Below are 24,962 nucleotides of genomic sequence, written 5' to 3'. Positions count from 1 at the left end.
AAAACAAAGAATAAAGTTCTGACATGCAGCAGCAGATTGTTGAGCTTCACAAAATATAAGTCATGAAAATATCACAAAATAGAAAGTCAAACAAAACAACAACAACAAAGAAACAAAGGGCAATAATTAATCAAGAGCAAATGTACATTATCTGCCTACAGTACTATTTTTGTGTCTATATCAGTGGTGGGCCGTCAGGGTCGTTCTCTTATTAAAAATAAAATTGTGTGAATTATTATTAAGATATAATTTTCATTTGTGTAATGTCCACAAATTGGCCTATGATTAGTTTCTTTGACGTTAAACTGGAATATCTTACATAAAAAAATTAACATCCGCAGTCAAAAGAGGAATAAATGAGCAAGGATTTGACAGAAACACTAACACACTTTATTTACAAGTGACAGGTGAGTGTTTTAATATTTGATGAGTATTGTATCATGCACACTCTTATGGAGGTGTACATTGAAAATACCGTGATGTGGTGTATGTCCAGCATTTGTACACTTTTGCTGCTGTGGGTGCATAGTCATTGTAGAGTGACATGAATCTTAATATTGACCCATGTATTGGTGGATTACTTTTACTGATCCATGTAGGGACATTTACTCTGCATTTAACCCACCCTATAGCCTACTGTTGAAATTTTCGATCAGATTTTTTTGAGAGCCTGTGTGTGGCATAATATGCATATGGCTGCATCGGCTGTGTAAAATAGATGTGTAAGGGTATGTAGCTTAAAGTTACTTACTGAAGGCACTGACTGAAACCCCCTTGTATGCTACTGATCTATATTAGCTTAATGTAATGTGAGGAAGATAGTTTGAGTAGCCAAAGTCAACATTCCGAGGATCACAACTGGATAATTGTAGAAAAGAGTTTAGTCTTGGGGTCAGAAACACTTGTGATGGGCAGTGGTTGGATCTTCCAACAGAACAAATGATACGTTACAATCAACCGTCACAAAGGATCATCAAAATCAACAAACAAAATGGGTGCATTTTGGATATGAAATTTACTGCTGTGAATGAGTTTAGAAAAAAAAGTGACCAATTATTGGAAATCCTAGTGATTGTATTAACAATAATATTAATATTAATAAAAATAACATCCCCATTGTATATCATTTTGTTTCAATTTCAGTAGACATTGAAATTTTGAAGCTCATGTGGAAGTTTGCTAACGCCCCCTAGTGGGTTGCCTGGTTGATAGCCACTGATTTAATCCACCCATCTCAGCAGTTTGAATGTGAAAATGTGGATTTGTGGACTGGTTGCCAACATAATATGTTAATTACCCTACTGTCCAAGTAATCGTTGGCACCAGAATATTGTACAGATTTATTGATCTTTCCTATATTCCTTGAGAGGAGTAACAACACATCCCAAACACAAACATTTATTGGTAGAGGGCAACATTATATATATATATATATACACATATATATATATATATATATATATATATATATATATATATATACACATATATACACTGTACTTATATGCATTACACTTCAGAAAACGGTTCTTTGGTTTTCCAAACCTATCACTCACAAAAAAAATAAAAATAAATAAATAAATAATAATAATAATAATAATAACAAAAGGCAAAAGGCAAAAAAAAATAAAAATAAATCAGGTACACTCCATTTGACCCTCTCGACCAGTGAAGTCAACTAAAATATAAATGTATTACTCTTTCAAACACTGAAACATTTCAAATTGATTTTTATTAATGTTTATTTGAATATGAATAGGATCATATAGTAGCTTTAAATCAAACAATAGTACACTGAAGAATTTTTTTAAACACAGAGTATAACAAAATAGCAGGATATTAATGGCACAAATTCAATATTAAGACATAGGTAAATCTAAATCATTGGGGGGGGGGGGGGGGGACATAATAGAACAACCAAATAAATAATATAAAATAATAAATATTAAATTGGAAGAGCTGAAATCTATACTAAAACCTAAACCAAGGAATAAGCGCTTGAGAACTGATAGAAATCTGGGACCCTTTCTTTGTACACTGCTAACTCAGTTAGCGTGATTAAATGGTTGACGATTTGGCATGATCTTGGATTGGTTGGTTCTTCGAAGCTCATCTCGGAGTTGCTGTCAAAAGCAAACTGGTCTGTAAGCTTAAACCTGCTCGGGTGCAGGCTGGTTCCATATAAACAGGATTAGATTGCATCTTTTTTTAAGTGATACTTAAAATTTGTCCCAGCAACTGCTACTTTATTACACTGATCCACTGAGAATAATTGAAAATAATAAAAAATGTATTTGAAAATAATAAAATGCTTTGTAGTCTATAATCTGTAAATTTTACTCTCTGAAATATTTATTCAACATGAAATAATTACCTCATAATTGGAGTCTTACACACATGTTATAGAGTTAGTGTGAGTAGTGCATTAATTAGAGTGGTGACAGTTATTAAGAGAGTGATGGAGCGCAGGACATGCAGATTACGATCTTGACCCTTAAGAAACTTGTAATAAATGCCGTCACATAACAAATCTGCTTCAAAGATAAAATTAAATGAAATTGTAATAACAACACTGACATAATCATGTAAAACAAATAACAAATGAAATAAACACTGCACATTTCATTTATTTGTTATGACACTACTTTTGTTCACTTGGTTGTTTCTTTATAAAGGTGCATAATTTGGTCAAGCTTTCCATTAGGTGTCTTTTTTTTAATGATATGATGCCATTACGTTTCGGTCTTGCCTTCAGCCAATCGATGCTGATGGTTTCAAGCAGGAATGTTCACAAGTCTTTAACTTGGAGTCCGAGTCAAGTCTGAAGTCTTTGGTCTGAGTTCAGATGTAAGGTTAATGTACACCCAGTCTGTTACTTGTTTGTTTGAATCCATTACCATGCTCAAAACTGTTTTTCTGTAATCAGATTCTATAATAGAGTCCTATCTACCATGACACATATGTGACCGATATAACAAAACCATACAAATAAATGATTAATTTTTTTAATAAATTGGGGGTATTCAATTAAAGTTCCAAGAGGCACGGCCTCTATATTTCTTCCAAGCAGAGATCCTGACGAAAAAAAAAAGAAAAACAATCCTGTAATGAATTTTTACATTTAGATAAATGCGAGGCCATGTGACAAAAAAATAAAAGTTTCTTTTCAGGCTTTTCCTCCTGAAATCTATACTATTTTAATGTTATACTTAAAACATTATCTACAAAAAATATATACAATAATCAAAATTTTCTCAAACTTAAGCAGAAAAGAAAGATAACCAGCCGTTTCAAAGTTTAATTTGTATCCTAGCCATCTAACATAAATTTCCCAATTACAATTACATGATTCTTTTGAAATGTTCTTAGCCAACAGTTGCTAAATGTAGTTCAGAAACGTCTTGCCACATCTGGATTGAACATGTTATAGATATAATAGATACTAAGAAAAGTAACTATATTTGCAGCATTGTTTTCATTCTGCTGTTTTAGTGAAAGTAATGATAATTTTGCTGCTCTGTGTGTTTCTGTTGTTAAAATAACCGCGTCATCCGTGCCGCCGCGTGTCCAGAGAGAGAGAGAGAGCTGAACATATTTATCCAGATATTTTAATCAAATCCGTAAATTTGTTCGAAGAACCAAATTAACCAGAGATCAGTAATCACAATTAGAAAATCTGGCATCTTTTAAATCATCTCAGATCTATTAAGCAAGGTGTGAAGAACGGATCCCTATTTTTTTTTTTCTTGTGGGTGTTTGAGTAACAAATGGCTAAAGAGTGAATGATTATCTTCCTTCTCCTTGTCTCTATGTATTGGTAGAATGTAATGCCTTACTTGTTTTGTTTGCACACTGAACCTTTGATTTATTGTGTATATAACCAACAAAGGTCAAATATGCCCATCAAACACTGCAGAAATCAAAAGCTTCAAAAATAATACATTCCATTCATTACCCTGTGCGTATTCAGCGTGACAAAGCCAACAGAAACACAGGAAGCGACAAGGTGCCGTCCTGCCTGCCTAATGATTATCAATGCATATGACGCTATATAAAGCGGTGAGCATCAGCAGAGAGAAATATAAATACAATATGGACACAGATTTATGAGAGCACAACAAATACACATGCTCATAGAGCTTTAAAAGGTAGCAGCAGCAGCTCCCGGCAAAACCTCGGAGAAAACCCAGCAGGCCATGTCTACCATATTGTCTACGTAAAGAGATATTGAAATCTGGACACCAGCTAACACTGAACCATAGAAAATTGGCCTAATACAGCTGGCATTATAGTAGTAATGTGACACTCCAGAAAAAATGTAACAAATAAAATTAAAGCCTTGAGGATTTCTTTCTTTGAGCAAGACATTCAACTGCAAAAGAGCATAATGATCATGACAATATTTTGTCATATATAAACCACTAAAATGAATGAGCAGTCATGTTTACTTTTTTGTTTGAGAGCCGTAAGGTGATTATGCTTCAAATCATTACACAGTGATAAAACAACACTAACAGAACAGTTCACTGACAGGCCTTTGGGACTGGTTTTACACAAGATGCCCATGAAGACAATGATCTTACCACTATTTCAATTAAGCTACACTGATCTGCGAAGCAGGTTGTTCTTGTCAGGCTCTAGAAATTCTTCTACAAGAGCAGTGGTCACATTCCTCAACACGTCCTCCAGACTGGAGATATCACTGCAAAATAAATACATAAATAATAAAAAATTAAAAGATGTCAAATTTGCTATTATTTGTCTTTTACATTTAAAAATTAGGTGGTGTTCATGAAAATAGAGTGGCCTCAAAATGCATTTGGACATTAAAGCCACACATAAATAGGCTTTCTCAAAACCAGTATCAATGTTCAGAGCCATTTTTGGAATGATGTTTCATGAATTGAACAAAAAAGTAGTGAATAAACGATCAACAATATAATTTACCGTATTTTCCGGACTATAAGTCACACTTTTTTTTCATAGTTTGGCTGGTCCTGCGACTTATGGTCAGTGTGACTTATTTATCAAAATTAATTTGACATGACCTAAGAGAAATGAACCAAGAGAAGACATTACCGTCTCCAGCCGCGAGAGGGCGCTCTATGCTGCTCAGTGCTCCTGTAGTCTACACTGAAAACATAGAGCGCCCTCTCGCAGTACGGTAATGTTTTCTCTTGGTTCTAAATAAATGCCACTTATAGTGCAGAACGGCTTATATATGTTTTTTCCTCATCATGATGTATTTTTGGACTGATGCGACTTATACTCAGGTGCGACTTATAGTCTGAAAAATACGGTATTTGAAAACTTGAATAGAAGATACGGACCGTTCTTCTGGTGCTGCACAGAATTCTGTGTAACACTTGATCTTTGGCTCAGTCCCGCTGGTCCTAAGTGTTGCAACAATGCCATTCTGAAATGTGAATGTGACCATTTGGCTATTTCTTGACAATGGAAGAATCTAAAGGAGATATTAAGAGAACATTTATTCCAGTCAAACGGTTTGTCATCAATCAAGAAATATACAAAAGAACTGCTTTTGACGTACACATTTTTTGTCAGGCTGACTGCTGTCATAACCAGTGGTCACATCTCTGATGTGTGTGATGCAGCAGTCACCACATGATTCTGGGTAAACACCTGGACCCCCAAAATTGCGCAGCCGACTAAATATTTTATGAATAGTTGGTGGGTCATTGCAGATGACATAGGATGTTCTGGAAATGTGATAGCCATATCTGGGGTACGACAGTGAAGAGAAATATCAACACATACTGTATGATCAAATGTGAACACAATGATACATTATACACCTAAAAATCATTATCATTAGACGCTTAAAGGAAAAAAAAAGAAGCAGAAGAGATACATTTCATAGATGTTGATTAGTTGTTGATTCAAGGACAGGTTTTTGGTGTGTAGATAAGCAGCCATCTCCGCCACAACAGCAGCTGTGCTGACTCCATCCTTATCCAGAACCATGTTCCCACACAAAAACCCTGGCATCAAAATAAAGACGAAGACACAACGTTAGCATTCTTCTACATATGCTTTTACACTCAAATTGATAAATACACACCCTTTTAAACTGTGTGACGTACAGTATTCTGTATTTTTGGGTGAACTATCTAAACTATTCCACTATATTTATAGAACAAACAGGGCTGTTAAAGGGGTCATATGGTGCGATTTAAATTTCTCCTTTCTCTTTGATGTGCTACAAGCTCTTGGAGCGTGAAGATATGTACAGTTTCAAAGACTAAAGTCTCAAATCCAAAGAGATTTTCTTGATCAAAGTTAAGACTCTGCCACGCCCCCTAAAACACCTAGTTTAAATACACCCACATGTCTACATCACTATGTGGAAATATTTGCGTAATGCCACCCGAATGTCCACGCAAAGAAAGAAGGCGTGGTTTCAGTAACACAGTTAGTGTTGAAGCAGTCATGTCAGGGAGATGTATCTAGAAGAGAGCAAAAGCACTTTATTTGGCATTCCAAGAGTAGATACATTTAGGAATCTTTAAGATTACAACAGAACAGCAACGCTTTTTATGGATGACTAGGGGTGTGTCGAAACATTTATCCCACGAGACGAGACACGAGACTGGGTTCACGAGAACGAGACGAGATTTTTCGACTTTTTTTTATTAAATAAATCCTTAATGATGAAATATATAGGGAAAGATATCTTATTCAACTGAAAAACACAAAATGCAAAAAATTTAGGTGCATTTTGAAGTCAACTTGTACTTATGAAAGTAAACATTTATTTTAAGTAATTTTGTGCAGTAATAAACGTCATGTAAACACTGCAGAAGGTTTTGCCACAGACTCAACTGACAAGTAATTGCACAAAATTATAAATAGAATGAATAAAAGTAAACAACACAAATATCCCTTTAAAGTGAAGTGAAGAAGTCAGTCAAGTTTATTATTTAGTAAACTGATTTCCATTTTTTTAATAAAAAAGTATATATAATAAACACAGGCTCACTAAGGCTGAGATATATTTAGGGCCCTATGAAATCGATTTTATTTTTTCCTGAATTCTGTTTTATTTTAACTTTTTATTTTCAGTTTGAATAGTTCTCAACTCCATTTTAATAAATAAAATTGTATCAATTAAAAAGCATGTCTAATTAATAAAAATCATGAAACTTATACATTTCCACATCAATTTATTAAAAGTTTAACAAAAATTACAAGTTTAGGGCCCTATGAACTTTTTTCCCCTCACTAGATTTATATTTTTTTATTGTTACCTAATTCTGCGTTTTAGAATGTTTAATTATTTGAATGTATAAACTTATTTTATTTTTTATTAAAGTAGCCTTATGCATTTTTTTCCCTCAGAAATTCTGTGTTTATTTGTTATCACAAGGAAGGCATAAAACAGTAATTTATTTTATCATTAATCTTTTAATAACTGAAAATGAAAAAAAAAAAAGGCAAACAAAGGGGATTTACTATTAAAATTAAAACATGGAAGAAATGGTGTTTGATTAAGCCTTAAATTACTTAAATAAAAAAAAAACATTACTGTAGTAGTAGTAGTAGTATTAGTAGTAGTAGGCTATGTATATGTACATTCTACTGAATAAGAGTACTGGACTTTTATTTTGACGGGTTGCTGCGAATGCCTTTAAAGTTCTGTGTGACATGAAGCTATTTTTACTTTAATAAAATGGTAAAATGCTCATGAAGTGACTCTCAGAGAAGTTTTGGAGACATTGTTCATGTGTTTCCGTCCTCATTTAGTGAGAAGGCAGACACTGAAATCACTGTGGACGTCAGGCGTGCCTCTGTGTGTAGTAAATGAAACGCACTTCTGCGCCATTCATTAAAGAGTAACTAAACCCTAAACCAACTTTTTTTAGTTAATGATCTATAAGAATGGGGCTTTATTAGTGCTGTTCATTGATTTGAGTAACTTTGACATTTGAGTATAAAGTGTTTTAATTCTATAATATATGGTGTAAAAACGTCTGAGTGCTGCCCTCTTCAGGTTGAACAGTGGCTACTGCAGTTGATTTTTCCTATTGGATGTTGCGGTGGCAAGTGACGTAAGCAGTTTCCCTTGGTACGAGCTACCACGACCTTGGCAATATAAAAACATCTTGTTCTGTCAAAATCACTGTAGTGAGTCAGAAGTTGGAACTGCAAGTAAAACGACCAGGATAAACTATTATAGCATCTATTTAGCATAGCAATTATATAGTTATTTAGATCTTCAAGTTAGCGTAGATTTATCTGTATGTAGTACAGTGGTCAGGATGGTACGTAGGTGTGTTGCTGGTTGTGACAGCACTGCTGGACAGCATAGTTTTCCAGCAGACTTTAAAATTAGGCACCAATGGTTGCATGCACTTGGCCTGGAAGACCGTGAGTTCCCGCCTAGAGCTGGAGTGTGCAAACTGCTACGCAATGGAGGTGGAGATGGGCTTCTCCACACAGCTCGCGCTGAAAAGCGACGCGGTGCGGGAGTTGCTCGAATTGATATGAACACCTCGACATCCTCCACTTCAGGTGAAGGTAGGTGAGAAAAGTCCTCTACTTCAAATGATCGCTCTGTTGCAAAGCTACTTGCGTCATTACAGTCACTCTCCATTTTAGCGACTCTGACAGCAGCTGTCAATCAATCCGTCACTGTGGGTCTCAGGATCACGCGGCACTCGCTCAGGCCCGACCCTAGGTTCGTCCCATCTATCTCAGCTGTGCTCTGCCCACTTTTCAGCATTTTTCAAATATTGTCAGTGGGTGGAGTCAGACTCTGACCAGGGGTTTAGTTACCCTTTAACAGAGACACACAGAACATGCAGGATTAATATTTAAAATGATTGTTGTGGGTTTATATTTACAGATATATACTGTGATTTGATTTAAGTGTAATGACCTACTTTTGATTGATTAATTCAAAGTTTGACAAATTTTGTGACATTTCATGTAAAACTGTGAATTCTGTTTTTATGACTGGATAAAGACTACACTGCATAATTTTTATGAGTCCGCTTGCCTGATGTGAACAATAAATATTGTACGTAAAACCACTGGTGAAACTAAGGAAATTATTAACATTCTTTACATTTATTTTCAAAGATGAAGCGTGATTATGGAAAGGGGCGTTACATTTCCGATGAGTGCTTGTGGCTTTCGGCCAATCACAATGCACTGGGTCAGTTGGCCAATCAGAGCAGCCTGCGCTTGTCAGAAGGAGGAACTTTGTAGAAAATGACTGTTTGAGAGAGACAGGGCATAGAGGACCTACAATAATGTACAGTTTTTGATGTGTTTTTTGAACATTAAAGCATGTCAACTCTGTTACACCAAATAAACAAAATAATGATCTTCAAAAAGCATCATATGACCCCTTTAACATAGTTTGAACTTCAGGTGTGTCTGCCGATAAAGGCACTTACCAATGGATTCTTCAAAGGAAAAAATGACCTCTTTTCCTGATTTTGTTAATTCGTGGATTCTATTTCCAATCCATTTGAAGCCAGGCAATGTTTCCTAGGATGAAGGGGAGTGAAGTAAAAAAAAGTAGAGTAGAGTAATGTAAGGAGTTAAACTATTAAGCAGTGGCTTTGCATTTTATTTAGCAAAAAAAAAAAAAAACATTCTAATCTTCATTTAGATCATAGTCTATATGTAAGAATAGCAAAGCACTCAAGCAAATAACTTCAAATTGAGACTTGAACTTACCTCAAAATTAAAGCCTTCTATGCGTGCAAAGGCTTTAAGTATTTTGGAAGAAACGGCGGTGGCCAGCATGTATACTCTCTCCGAATCTGCTGGGTCAGGGTGAGCTTCCTTCCAGTTAAACAACATCCACCAGCCAAGCAATGCAGCCAACTCGTTTCCCGTGAACACTTTCCAACCACAACTGCCCACAAAACATAGGACACAAGTTATACGCCACATGATTCACTCAAGAGTTCAGAAGTACTGTTAAGTAGAATTGATACTGCTACATTTTACAGCTGAGGGTTTTAATGAACATAAAATAACCTACTTGTCTTTCTGCTCTGCAACAGCCAAGCGATTGCAGAGCTTGCAGGGCTTGCATGTAGCTGCTCAGCCATAGAAACTCATTTCATGAAGCCTCCACCACACAGTTTGTGTGCAGATATTAAATTGCAGTGGAATTCTTCAGTTGTGGAATCGGTGTTAATGAACAAGAAAACCTACTTGTCATTCTGCTCTGCAACAGCCAAGCGATCAGCATCAGGGTCTGTGGCCACAACAATCCGGGCCTCTTCTCTCTCAGCCAAACGAAGGGACAGCTCCTACAACAAAGTCAGTGTCAGTGCAACACAAGTCAGTGGTTGTATCTGCATGATGACTTAGGCCCAATTCTTTGAATAACATGACTCTAATATGAACACATTATTGAATGTAACAAAACAAAGATTACTTTTTCATTAAAATCTTTATAAATGCTAAAACTGCTTACATTTATTGGTCTTTCCGTTTACCAGGGCTGTCATGTTGCCGCTGTAGCTGCTGTATAATTAGATAATTCTCATACATCTTTGTTTGAGGTGTGGCATTGAAAAATCTTCATTTAAGGGGCTATCTGACCCTTCCCCTAGCCTTACGCTTCCAACCAAAACACCTCTACTCCTTCACGTGAACTCTCAATACGGAGGGGTTGAGGTAAATTTAGGGTGGTCAACTGATATTGTTTTTTTGACAGCTGATGCCTATATCTTTGAAAGCAGGGGGGCCGATAGCCTATATACTGTATATCGTATATAAATTGTAACCAACTGAGCACTCAGTATTCTGGGAAGTTTGTGTGCATTGGGAATCATTTTCATTAAAGCCAGGCTAACCCTCATTTTGCATACAGCACACAGTGAAAATTACATGAATATGACAGTGGGCAAATGCATAAAGCGTAGTATAATTTGAAAACATGAGTTTAAAGTTTAAAGCATTCAATTCCCATGGACGAACAGTCACACAGAGAACACGTAATCATGCTGGATAAAAATGCTCCCGTAACAAGATCTCACAGCTGGATTTGATAACGTCTGCAAGGTCTGTGAAATTAAATGTTCATTAGCCATTCAAAGGTTTGTTTAAATTGTATAAATGTGTATTTGCTCACGCTGACGAAATAGCTCACAATCTCCATTCCAGTTCATTCCAAAGGTGTTTGATGCAGCTGAAAAGCTCTTCCACACTAAAATCATCCAACCATGTCTTTATGGACCTTGCTGAAATAGAAAACGGCCTTTTCCAAACTCTTCCTTCAAAGTCGTAGGTATAGCATAGTCCAAAATGTGTTTGTATGCTGAAGCATTTAGACTTCTGTATGAGGCTGAGCACAAAAACAGCCTCATGCCATTATCTCTCCTCCACCAAACTTTACTATTGACAAAATGCGGTCAGACGGTTAATGGTCATCCATCATTTGCCAAACCCAGAGTTGCCAATCAGAAGGAACAAATTTCCACTGGTCCAGTATCCAGAAAAAGAATGCATTACACCACTCCATCTGACGTTTGGTATTGTACTTGTGGGGCATGCATGCATGTAGCTGCATTTCACGAAGCACCCACCGCACAGTTTTTGTGCAGATATTAATGGCAGTGGACATTTGCAGTTCTTCAGCTGTGGAATCGGTGTTGGCAATTTTTGAGCACCACGCACCTCAGCACTCAGTGACCCCGCTTCTTTACGTGACCTAAATGATTCAACTTTCCAATAATATCACTTACAGTTGACTGCTGAATATCTACCAGGGATGAAATTTCACGAATTGACTTGCAAAGGTGACATCCTATCACAGCACCAAGTTTGAAACTCTACAGGGCATCATACAAGTGGTTTGTTTAAAAATCATATTAAATGTACGGGGTGGGGGCTTTTACCCCACACATGGGGTAAAAGGCAACGATATTGATGCAAATAGTTCAGCTAAAATAATGTTGTTGTTTTTTTTATTATGTCCAAGTTAATACTTGTTCAAAATCACTTTAGCTAAATGTATACTACTTTCTGCTTATTTTGAAATGTATATTTTAAAATACACAAGATCAATTTAAAATATAAAGATTTTGAAAGTATCGAAATATATCCCAGAATAATTGAATATAGATTTACAGTAGTAACAACAAAATTTTATTATATGACATGTTTAATATCATGTAAGGAATAATTGACGATGGCCTGTTGAATTATTAGAAAAATATGCAACGTGAAGCAGAATGACCATTACACCTCGGGGTGTTTATTATTTTTCTAATAATGCAATGGCCCTGGGTCAATTATTCCTCTTATACTACGGTTTCCACACCCCAAGATATCGATCAGATTACATATTTAAAGGGATCTGTCCAGTTTTTATGCTTAAATCTCTATTGTGAGTAGGATTATTTTTTTCCGCATCTCATCCAACACCTCTTTTGCTAGTTCCAAAACACACATTTGAAGCTGGTAATGGAGGCATGAGCCATTGATAGCAATCTAATTCAGTTATTAAAGGGGGGGTGAAATGCTCGTTTTCACTCAATATCCTATTAATCTTGAATACCTATAGAGTAGTACTGCATCCTTCATAACTCCAAAAAGTCTTTAGTTTTATTATATTCATAAGAGAAAGATAGTCTGTACCGATTTTTCCAGGAAAAACACGACCGACTGGAGGCGTGACGTGTGGGCGGAGCTAAAGAATCACAAGCGCCAGTAGGCTTTTGTGTTGAGAGCGTTTGGAAGCTGTGACATTACCGTGAGGAAAAAAACATCCAAAACAAACCATGGCTAACAGCCAGATTTAGCCGTTTATTTATGATCCAGAATCAGATCCCGAGGCTGAAACTGAACGAGAACAGCAGCAGCAACGACTCGCTCCGAGCGGGGCTCGAACCCGGGTCTCCGATGGGAGGCGGACGCACTAACAAGGAGGCAGAGATATTTTAAGCAGTTTTACTCACCGCCTGCTGTTCCAACACACGATCGTGACCCTTTTTCGTTGGGATTGCATCATCCTTAAGAAATAAACGATACGAAAATCCGTCGTCAAACTGGGCCTTGTGAACAAGCATCTTCGAAATGCAGGGAACAAACACAAACACTTGCACAACTCCGTTGATGCTCTGTAAAAATAAACTCCATCCACTGGTCCCTTAATGATGTTTTTTTTTTTTTTTGGTAATCTGTGCAGGGTTGTCTTGCCCTGGCAACCAAAAACACACTCCTTTTGTGACATTTCGCGACGCTCTCGCTCTGATCAGTGAATCGCTCTGATCAGTGAAGTCTGTCTGTGCTATCAGTGCTCTGCTATACGGGAGCGTGCGCTCTTCCTGGAGAAGTGCCTCAGGACCCAAACAAGGAAATTCCGGCTCCATCTAACGTCACACAGAGCCATACTCGAAAAAAACTTTCCGAAACTTGTGACAAACCGGAAGAGGTATTTTTGGAACAGAAATACTCCTTCAAACGTACAACTTAATTTTTGAAACTTTGTCCATGTTTAGCATGGGAATCCAACTCTTTAACAGTGTAAAAAACTCAGTATGCATGAAATAGCATTTCACCCCCCCTTTAATGAAGTTATTAGAGCGAGAGAGACAGAGACAGTGAGAAATGACATGTGTAGCCTTTAAGCTGCTCTACTATATAGGCTAACTTATAAAATCATCAGGGCAGTGCTTAAAGCCCTGCATTTCAGCCCGAGCCTGACGGGCCCCGACTTATTTATGCCCCTAGGGCCGGGCTTCGGGCCAATTTTCACGTTATAGCTCACATGCGGGCCGGGCCTCGGGCCTTTTTTTGGGTTATCCTTCTATTTATATTTTTAGACATTAAATTAAAAAATGAGAAGCTGACGTTGGCGACAGAAAAACAAACATTTTGAAAACATTATGAAAGACATTTCATAACCTCATAACTTTCATTATCTGATAATTCAACCCGTTATAATTAAACTTACATACTGACATGACAGTCTCACGCACGTACGCACGCACGCATGCGCACACGCACGCTTTTCCGTCAACGTGACCAGCGATTATACTTCACTTATATCCACTTATTGTAGTAGTAGCTATTATAGGCCTCTAAAGTAATGTAAATTAATGTAAAGAGACCCTGCTACCGCGACTGTCAAGACTGGCTCGCTCTGTGTTTAGTGTCCCGTCAGCAGCAGCAGCGAGCGTGCCTTCAGCGCAGCGGGAAGAGTGATAGAAGAGAGGAGGACTGGGTTAAAACCTTCCACTCTGGAGCCTATTCTTTTTCTCCACGATGCTCTGTAAGAGACTGTTCTAACTTTTCATTTGACTGGACTTTATTTTCGTTTAACTGTTGGAAACTAATGGAAAAAAGAATGGATATGTTCTGTGGTGCATTTTTGAGGTAAGATAACCTGCGAGTTTGTTTTTAATTAATTTAATTTGTTTAGATTGTAGGCTATTTCTCATGTCGTTTGCGAGCTCTGTTGCAAGCCTGCCTCAGTATTTAAATTTTTTTATTTTATTTTACTCACTGTGGTTTAATAAATAAACATTTATTAAACTAACTGTCTGTGTGATATGCTTGAAGTGTTTTATATATGGATTTTATTGTAGCCAAGTAAAGTATTAGCGTTGATTTGAGAGGCTTAATTGATTAAATATGTTTTAGGCTACTTGCTGTCGGCTCGGCTGTTTAACGTTAATCGTCTTTTTTTTTTTTAAATGCTCCGAACATTTTTCTAAATTAACTTGATAAAGAAATTAACACAAAACAACACAAAACTGACCCATTTTTTAATCGTTGCAAATAGGGCAGGCTTCCGCTGTGTAATAAAATAAATAAATAAAAACACGGGCTCGTGTCAGACTCGGGCTGATAATTCTGATCAGCTGTCGGACACTGGTCGGGCTAGGGCCTGAGCGTCTCGGGCCAGGGCCGGGCTCGGGCCTAGATTTGAGGCCCGTGCAGGGCTCTAGCAGTGCTAACAACACCTTTTTGTGCAAACTATGTGACAATTATTACAGTTAAATATGTGAATACGGTCAAGAGAGCTGCCTGGAACTACGTTCGCTGTTCGTTTCCCTGAAAATAATTGCACACCTCAGAACATTTGTCAGCCAATCAGATTCAAGCATTCAACAGCCTCATAGTATAAGTTTTATTAAATATGATGGTTTCATTCTAAACATGGTGAGCTAAGATGTCTAAGATAATATATGATATTTACCATCTGAATCTAACCATGTCTTGTCAACAACTGGAAAAGTCAGCCATCTATTATGATGTTAATTAACGTGTGCCTTTTGCCCCAACAGCAGGAGCACATTTACCCCAAATACCATACTTTTACATATTCCTTCTGTTGCTTTAATTATCTTAAACGTGCCATAGAATGCAAAAAAAAAAAAAAAAAACCTGTTCGGTATTCAACCCAGTGTTTCATTTTGCTTGGCTTTAGCCTAAAATTTCTCCCCTAATAATATACACACACACACACACACACACATGGACACACACAAAAGAAAGAAAGAAAAGAAAGAAAGAAAGAAACTTACCAAAACTGTTTCTCCTTCCTCTGGGTTAGGACAACTCACAGTGGAAAAATCTGGATCTGGATCCTTCTGTTCTGGAACAGGGATTGGAGGTGGAAAGCCAAACTGCTCAAAGGCTCTCTGGACATAGTTGTGACCAACACCATGGAAAGATGAGTGCACAAACTTCAGGGGAGACATCGCATTAAGCTCTCTGCAATGAAGAAGGGGCGGAAATTGTGTGATTCTATTATTTATATATACATGCACCTCTATTAGGAATTATTTTTAATATCCCAATATACAGACTTAAAAATAAAGCTTTTTTTTTTGGTCAGTATGTTTGGTGTCAAAAAGAACATTCACAGTGCACGAAGATTCTTTGTAATAGATAAAAGGTTTTCTAGAAGATAAAAAGGCTTTTGACACTCAAATGTCCAATAATGTATTTTATGGCACCGAGATGCTGCTTTTATTTTTATCGATTAGTTCAAATTGAATGTTTTGCCACAATTATATTTTACTGACATGAGCAGTGGTGTAGCAAAAAATGTGAGAAGATGTGAGTGAACTTCTTTTAACTTGAGCGCAGCGTTGTTAGCATGCTGTTTTATGCATGAGATGCTGCAAGAGATGCTAGCGCAACAGTCAAACACGTCCACGTTTACCTAAAAAAATAGAACTATTACTGTATGTCTGATATTTAATGTTTGCATCATGGTGACAGGCTGAAAGCTGCTGTGCATCATTTTTACAGAAAATGTATAGTTAATAATAGTATACTGGTGTTCCTTCAATACCTTCAATCATTTTGCATTTGAATTACCTTGACTTTTGAGAATTTGTTTTTTTTCTTTTAAGCATTTTTCTTTTATTATTCCTGAACATATGTATAAGTTTGTACAAGATGCAGTTGTATTTATTGCATATTTTCTGCAAAGTTATTTAAGTGATTTTTTTTAACAATTATGTAATTTTGACAAAAAAAAAATTTCTTTAAATAGAGGGTTAAAGGGTTAGATCACCCAAAAATCAAAATTATGTCATTAATAACTCACCCTCATGTAGTTCCAAACCCGTGAGACCTCTTTTCATCTTCAGAACACAGTTTAAGATATTTTAGATTTATTCCGAGAGCTCAGTCCACAGTTTCTCTCCATTGAAGCTGTGTGTACGGTATACTATCCATTAGGGCTGCACGATGTGTCATTTAAGCATCGATATCGCGATGTACGAATCCACGTTTGAGAGAGACCCGGCCACACGCTCACCGTCTTCAAACAACATGAGCGCTGTCTTGCTCTCTCTCCCTCGCGCATATTAATTAATTAAACCCCATTTTTGTTTGTAAGAAACAATTTGTTAGATTTCATATTGCAATATATATCGCAGAAAAATAAAATATCGCAATGTAATTTTTTCCCAATATCGTGCAGCCCTACTGTCCATGTCCAGAAAGGTAAGAAAAACATCATCAGAGTAGTCCATGTGACATCAGAGGGTCAGTAAGAATTTTTTGAAGCATCGAAAATACATTTTGGTCCAAAAATAGCAAAATATCTGACTTTATTCAGCATTGTATTCTCTTCCGTGTCTGCTGTGAGAGAGAGTTCAAATCAAAGCAGTCTGGATATCCGGTTTACGAACGTTCATTTGTTTGAACTCAGAGGGAGTGTCACCCACATTAAAAAAGTTAACAGCTTAAGTCATTTGTGGATAAATGCGTATTAGAGATGCGAACCATTTAAAACGATTCAGTACGCTTTGGTGATGAAGATCCGGTTACATCAAATGATTCATTCGCGAACCGGATATCACTACACTGCAGTGTTTTGAACTCTCACAACAGACACAGAAGAGAAGACAATGCTGAATAAAGTCGTAGTTTTTGCTATTTTTGGACCAAAATGTTTTTCTTATCTTTCTGGACATGGACAGTAGACCGTCCACACAGTTTCAATGGAGGGACTGAGAGCTCTCGGACTAAATCTAAAATATCTTAAACTGTTTTCCGAAGATGAACGGAGGTCTCACGGGTTTGGAACGACAAGAGGGTAAGTTATTAATGACATAATTTTCATTTTTGGGTGAACTAACCCTTTAATAAAGAAAAGGGTAATTGAATCTAGTAATTATATTTTTAAGCTGACTTGCTAAAAATCAAAAAAATCAAGAATCTTGGGAAAACAGAAATGGTCTGATTACATCAGTTTCTTCCTGGCACCTTTATTTTTTTGTGTACAGTTTATAAAGACTAACAGTACTTTAGTACAGGTGAGAGACTGCACCTGTGGAAGCAGATAGTGTTTAGATCTTCCATGTACCAGCGGCAGACGTCCTCCAGTGGGTCTCTCCGTAAGAGGCTGCTTTCAACTAGGTCCTCATTCCAGGACTCAGGCCAGGGTTCACTACTCTCCTCAATGCAACGCAAGATCTCCTTATCATGTGGAGAGGAGATCTGTGCACCATTGTGCCAGTAAACCTTCAGAAAGTTGAAAAAGATAAATCGAACATCTTAGACTCACTGCACTGAGGTAATGTATATGCAAGAGGTCGTCCGATTGATCGGCTTGCCGATTAAATGGCCAATAATTGCCATGTTTTGATTAATCTGCACCGGCTGATTGTGCTGTAAATTAGGCTGATTTATTCATAAGTGAAATAAGTAATTTGCATGTGAAAGTATTGTTTTCATAAGATACTTAAAGGGTTAGTTCATCCAAAAATGTGTCATTAATAACTCACCCTCATGTTTTTACAAACCTGTATGACCTCCGTTCATCTCCATTCATAACAAAAAGGACGACTTTAATCATCATTGTCTTCTCTTTTGGGTCTGTTGTGAGCGTGTTCACGACACTGCACTGACACTGATGACGTATGAGACTGCACGTGAACGTGCTTCACAACAGTCCCAGAAGAGAAGACAATGATGAATTTTTTTTTGTTATTTTTGGACCAAAATGTATTTTTGATGCTTCAACAAATTCTAACGGACCCTCTGATGTCACATGGACTACTTTGATGATGTTTTTCTTACCTTTCTGGACATGGACAGTAGACCGTACACACAGCTTCAATGGAGGGACAGAAAGCTCTCAGACTAAATAAAAAATCTTAAACTGTGTTCCGAAGATAAACGGAGGTCTCACGGGTTTAGAGCAACATGAGGGTGATTTATTAATGACATAATTTTAATATTCGGGTGAACTAACCCTTTAAGTTTTGAGCCATGTATTATTACTCTAAAGTGGGCTAATACTACTATCTTGTAACCTGCAATAATAATTTGCTCAAACCCACTTTAATTAGATTAATTAGAAAAAAAAAAAAAAAACGGCATTATATATTGGACATCGGCTGTCCCGATTTCTAAATACCGGCATCTGCCAGTGAAAAACCCATATCAGTCGACCTCAAATCTGCAACACATACATTTATGAAGATATTAGGACATTATATTAGAGTGTGCTTGTGTTATTGTTTTCTCCTAAAATATCAGTGATATTAACCTTGGTGTGTTTACAGCCCCTTACAGAAGCTAGGGGTGCTCTGATCAGGATGTTGGGTGCCAATCTCCTATCATCGACCACAGGAAGCAGTATCTACCGATACAATAACCGATACCAATCTTTTTGAAGCATTATTTTAATAATGTAGAATTATGTATAGTTATGCTCTTCTCAGGACTTTTACAGAGATACATTCAGGGTCTGACTTTAATTGTATGCATTTAAGGTGTAATCACCACATTGTAATTTCAATCCATGTACATTTTTACCGTGAACATTGTGCTATCACTTTAATTCAGTGCGTGCAGCACAACAAATAAACTCTGTGTGGAAAAGATAGCTGATCGTTTTTTGGGGAGTTGAATAATTTGGATTACAACTGTATGTTATCCACAGGGACTTATGTACGTGAGGAGCAGGTGTGATCAAAATAAAAATGTGGTGGATAAATAAGTTTGGACCCCTCATTTGCATACCAACATGGTTGCCAGCAGTTAATGCCCATTTTAACACCATTTTAGATTGACTTACTTTTATATTGTATCTGTTAAGATTTCCATTCAAATTGAAAGCATACATCTAGGCTGCATGGTTTCAGAGAAAAATGTGAAACTGTGACATTTTATACACTGACAAGCTTCACTTGGCATAGCTAAAACCGAAAGCACATATACTTACATGCCGGTAGCCTATTAAAATAAAGGCTTGCTGACATATCATGTAAATCTGACTTTTCCAAGTTTTAAGTACTATATTCGGGTCCCTGGTGCATCTACCAACCAAGGAATCATGGAAAAATATTTACCCAGTAACTTAGTTTTGGAAAGCCTTTTTCTGCAAGTGTCTGAAAAAACGAGCGCATGTGATTTTGCTTCCTTTTGTGATGTGGCTAAGTGATCTCATTATAATATTACCACTAAGTGATTTTTATGTCATAACAAATGTGGTTTAGCCAGTGGTTACGACTAAACCACTTACCATCATTCTTGAAAATATTTTCTTTTGTAACAATTTCAGGGTGTCAAAATTATAATAGAATTCCCATTATTGGTTGTTATATTTTAATTGTACACTTATCTTTCAGTTGTCTTTTTAGCCCAAGTGTATTGTGTTCCTGTGATGCAGCAGGGATGGCCTTGATAACTGAAAACGGTTTAGAATTTCTGTTTTGTAAATAAATTCCCAATAGGATACGCAGATGCTCACCTTGTATCCATTGTCCTCTTTTCTGTTATGAGATGCAGTGATCATGACTCCAGCTGCAGCTCCATACTTTATCACAGCATATGGCTGGAGGGCAAAAAGATGGAAAAACTATTCACCGGATTCCACAGAATTATTATTATTGTTCCTTAGCATGCTTCCCAAATAACAACTTTGTTGAGAAAGATATTTTAGTGCTTTTAAAACTGTAATTTAAACACATAATAATAAGTATTATCATGATCTATCAATAATATGTTCTTACCACAAATGGGGTAGGCACATATGTAGAGAATAGATAGACAGGAACCTCTTTACAAAGCATAACAGCCGCAGTCAACCTTGCAAGTCTGCAGAGAGAAAAAAATAAATTATTATCTATATTTATCTATATACATATACACATGCATATGCAGTGCAGTTAAGTTCATGTTAAAATTACAGTAGAGTGAGTGAGTGGACGATTTTAACAGCAACTTCTAATGCTATTGTTCGTATGACTCTAAAAATGTGCTTTCAGTGCAAAAAGAATAAAATTGGGCTCAGCACATGCCTGAATGTCACATTATTGTTCAGTGCAGGAAGCGAGAATGTCTTCTCTCACTTCCTCTTTCTGCTTTTGTCCACAACAGGCAGTTTTGCTGGACAATTTTGCATTTTGCTCATTTCACTTGCAAAATGAGATGGAGAGCACTTTATTTCACAGTCTTGTTCCACCCGTATACTATATACTTATTACAATAATACAATATAATACCTGGTTAACAACTAGGTACTGACCATGAAACTACACCGAAACCATGCAGTTACATTATATTATCCAGTACTTTCCTGGGCAAGCACATAAAACAAAGTGCAACCATGAGATGTCTGCTAATAGATCCCCACCATACTACAGAAAAACATAGAAAATTCAGACTTTTGCCCAGTACTGTATATATGAAATATGTCAGATTATAAACACAATGAAGGTGTATTTGAATAAAGTTCATATATAGGAGTGGAGAGGGTTACCGTTCACTAGTGCAGCCACTCATTGTTTGGGCACGGGTGTCAAAACCGACCACCAGCCCTCTTGTTTTCAGGTCAGGGACATATTTGGCTAAGTACTTGTACATTCCCTACAACAAAAATGAAGAAAAAACAGAGTTATCATCATTATCAACAGAGAACGGACAATATGTAACTGGCAAAATAATTCAAGAAATAAATAAAAAACAACAACAAATCAAACAAGATAGAAGCTTGAGGATCTGACTTACAACTACTACACTTGTGTCATAAAGAAATCTAGGCCATGTTTCTATATTAGCATGATATTTTTCTCATCATTCGACATTGTTCACAGATGAATCTCAATTTGATTATACAGTAATATCCTGTTTACTTGTGTTGCTCAGGGGCTCGCAGGTAGGAGGGTTGGGGCTTGGATGAATGGAGGGCAGGGTCAATTTAAAGTCTTCATGAATAGAGTTATGAAACAATGTCCTTTCTTATTGCACAGCATCCAAACAGTCAAAAATAAGTTTCCAACATTTCCTAGACTGTGGACTAGCTCTTTGAACTTTGTTCACTGCTGATTTGAGTGACGATGCTTCCAGTTTCAACTGTCTGTTGATGGCCTTTCATTTTTAACCAGAAATGTACATGCAGCTTTTCTGATGTTCACTGAACTTCTCAGTGCATTTTTTCCAGTTGCCAAATCCAGTCACTTTAAATGTGTCCATTTTGGACTTTTTGCCACCAATTGCCTGGCGGACACATGAAACAAAAACCTTGACCAATGGCAGGAACATATTCAAGCATTGCATACCATTCTTTCCAGAATTTTTTTAACGGCCATTACTAGAAATAAAATTACTGGTTGATGTGGCCCAGTCTGAATACATTTGGCTTCACATCGGTCACCTCCAGTTCTGAATGAGTGGCACTTGTGTGCTTAATCACCTGGCCTTAATTACCAATATCTGCTTATGTTTACTTAATTATAATCAAGTATTACAATTACTGGGATGGTTAGCCAATTTGTCCAATCATTTAATTTTCATACAACAATGATAAACTACAGTGGAAAATAACGACATATAACCTATTATTACTTATTATCTGCTGCTCATCACCGTGGAAATACTTCAACAGTATTTCAATGGTAAAGACATATTGTCATTATATTGTGTTATATTCTTGCTATCACTATATGAATGGAATTTGTTTTGCAAGAAACACCGCAAACAGAGTTCTTTTTACCTCACACTAAGTCCAAGCAGGTCAAATAATGAGATTCCACCTGCACACTGTAAACCTGAACCAACCTGTGTAGACTGGATGACAGTGAGGTCATTGATGCAAGCAAAGCCTGCACCCATCTCCGCTCTCAATCCAGCGGTCCCAAACGTCATCCTGGAGCACAACCTCCTCCTCAGCTCCACCACACGCCCCTCTCGCACCAGAGACTCCATCTGCTTCCATGTCTGAGGATTCTAAAGACACAAAAACTAGTGTTGTCAACTTAAGATTCACAAGAAAATAGAAATAAATAATAACAACATCCTTGAACCCATGCATAAAATGACCCCTAAGTCTATATTCTTTGGGGGTCCCAACATAGTTCCCAAATGGCTTCGATTTGGGACTTTTCCCAGCAAATACTGATATGCAATCATTTATTTAATTGGCATTTCATTTATTCATTCATTCATGCAAATCAACTAACAGCCCTAACAGACCCACACATAACAGTAAAGTACAGAAGTCTAATTTAGAGGGATTTTTAAGGACAAATGTGATTCTGGGACACCGCAGAGCATTGCAAATGGTCCGTTATTGACCAGATCAAAAATCAATAATGTTCTCCCATCTAAAAAGTGAAACAGAGGGCAGCACCAGACACTCTCCCCAGCATTTGCTTTAGTATGCCAGGTGCAGCAATGAGTCAGCTGTAATGCATCTAAGCATGGTTTTTTTTTTTTTTTTTTTAAAGGATGGAAAATTTATCTTTTTTTTCCCGTTGCTGAAAGCTCATCTCTACACTTCCGATTAATCCAAACATGTAAGATAGCTGAACCACCTAAATGTGAACACAAGAATGTTTAGATGGCATTTAAAGTACATAATCAGTAAAAGAAGGCCTACCACTTAATCAGTTCATGACGGGAAATGCCACTTTCTGTCTATTTTTGCTGAACTAATGGTTTTCTCTTACAACTGCCAGCTGCTTGCTCTCGTGTACTTCTATAAACACCAGTCATCCAGAGCTGGTGGAGTCTGACATTTGCACGATGAGGTCAGCCAGACATAGGACTATAAAACTGGCCTGTGCTACAAACTGTACTAAAATCTATACACTACAATGTGCCAACACTTAAATAGCTGTTACAATGTATCAGAAAAACATAGCAAAAACATGGTGATGGCATACCATGGTACATCATCTTTAGTACCTTAAATCTAATAACATCGCTGTACCATGTCCTGCACAAACTAGAGTAATACTTTTTGTAAGAGTGGAAATAGTTGTGTGCCATGGAAGGACCATCCATTACAAAAGAGTACTGGGATCAGATGCACATACCTTGTTTCTATTATATATTTCATGATACTAAAATCCATGGACTATGGTACATATCAAATTATAATGGTATCTGCTATCATCCCTGTGCCACCACAGCCAAAACCTCTGAATGACTCAAACTGGCACTGCAATGCAGTGAAATGCAACGCAATACTGAATGTTTCTCTGAATGAGTTTCTCTCTCTAAACATTGCACTTTATGTTTATAACATAAAACACATTTATTTAGTTTCTCAACAGATGCTGTATTTAAAAGTGCATGAGTACAGTCTGATATGGACAAACAACATTTGAACAATATGAAAACACTTTTGAAAACCTCTGACGATGGCAAGGGTTGCCAACATGGTCACCCACACACCCACACACACACACACACTAGTCATAACGTCACGGTGAGAATGTTTAAAACCGGTTACATCTTCACCTTATCCCAGGCCATCCACTGACTGACTGCTTTGTCCAGGGCCAGGTCCCCAGTGCTGCTGAGACACTGTGAGTTTGCGTTGAGGTCTCCATTAGACCCCATTTCAGCGGTAGAGCCAGACGGCTGAGTTTAGATGGGAACTTCTTCTAATCCAGCTGCTTCCAACCGGCGCGACTGGATGTTTATGCGCACAACAGCGTGCTCGGAAATTAAAGATTAACGGAGTGACGTCACCGCTCAAATAGGTCACCGACGAAAGGCGAGACAGTCTGTCAACTTGTCACACTTAAACGCGCATCAAAATAGGTAACGTTACTGTTGAACTCTGCGTCACATCCATGCTCACAGACCAAATGACATCTGGATCGGTTTAAACACTACATTTTCTAGCTACATCACCAAAAACGATTCAACATTAAATGCACTGCAGCTGGATCAGTTAACGTTAACTTTAAAGCTAACAACTCTTCCTCAGCCGGTGAGCCACATGTAGTTAGCATCGATGGGTTTACGTTAGCCCAAGTGCGTTTGTTGGTGATCCGAAAGCAGTTCCGTTATTTACGCACGGCACGTCACAAAGCACGTGTGCAAATGTTTCTCTATAACTGGAAGAGAGTACTGCAGGGGCTTATGTCGCACATGAACCGCTGTGACCATCAAACTCTTCAGCTAAACTGCTGTCACAACTCAGGGGTGGGTCGGGCTGAGATGGGGGATGCTGGGAAATTGAGTTTTAGTTTTTGTTCTCTGTA

At 37.3% G+C, this 24,962-nt stretch overlaps 1 protein-coding gene across 1 annotated transcript; it reads right to left on the bottom strand.

The window, feature by feature from the left end:
* Nucleotides 1-1,713: 1,713 nt before the first annotated feature.
* pgm2l1 (phosphoglucomutase 2-like 1) lies at nucleotides 1,714-24,909 on the bottom strand. The gene is made up of 14 exons (XM_026282898.1): nucleotides 24,211-24,909; nucleotides 22,525-22,692; nucleotides 21,227-21,333; nucleotides 20,478-20,562; nucleotides 20,216-20,299; nucleotides 17,786-17,979; nucleotides 15,522-15,711; nucleotides 10,195-10,292; nucleotides 9,709-9,889; nucleotides 9,423-9,516; nucleotides 5,873-6,002; nucleotides 5,552-5,741; nucleotides 5,331-5,464; nucleotides 1,714-4,702 (listed from the first exon to the last, which is right to left on the bottom strand). The coding sequence occupies exons 1-14, from the start codon at nucleotides 24,310-24,312 to the stop codon at nucleotides 4,600-4,602; spliced, it is 1,860 nt and encodes a 619-aa protein (XP_026138683.1). The 5' UTR covers nucleotides 24,313-24,909; the 3' UTR covers nucleotides 1,714-4,599.
* Between the last annotated feature and the right edge of the window lie 53 nt (nucleotides 24,910-24,962).

Source organism: Carassius auratus, chromosome 15 (genome assembly GCF_003368295.1).
Source record: "Carassius auratus strain Wakin chromosome 15, ASM336829v1, whole genome shotgun sequence".
NCBI classification, from domain to species: Eukaryota; Metazoa; Chordata; class Actinopteri; order Cypriniformes; family Cyprinidae; genus Carassius; species Carassius auratus.
The sequence above is the reverse complement of the archived record's forward strand: the minus strand, read 5'-3'. Positions and strand labels throughout refer to the sequence as shown.

Coding starts and splice junctions, on each gene's coding strand:
- pgm2l1 (XM_026282898.1), bottom strand. CDS start 24,312: ATGGGGTCTAATGGAGACCTCAACGCAAACTCACAGTGTCTCAGCAGC. Junction 20,563..21,226: donor AGTGGCTGCACTAGTGAACG/GTAACCCTCTCC, acceptor TTCTCTCTGCAG/ACTTGCAAGGTTGACTGCGG. Junction 5,465..5,551: donor GTCAGCCTGACAAAAAATGT/GTACGTCAAAAG, acceptor TATCTCCTTTAG/ATTCTTCCATTGTCAAGAAA.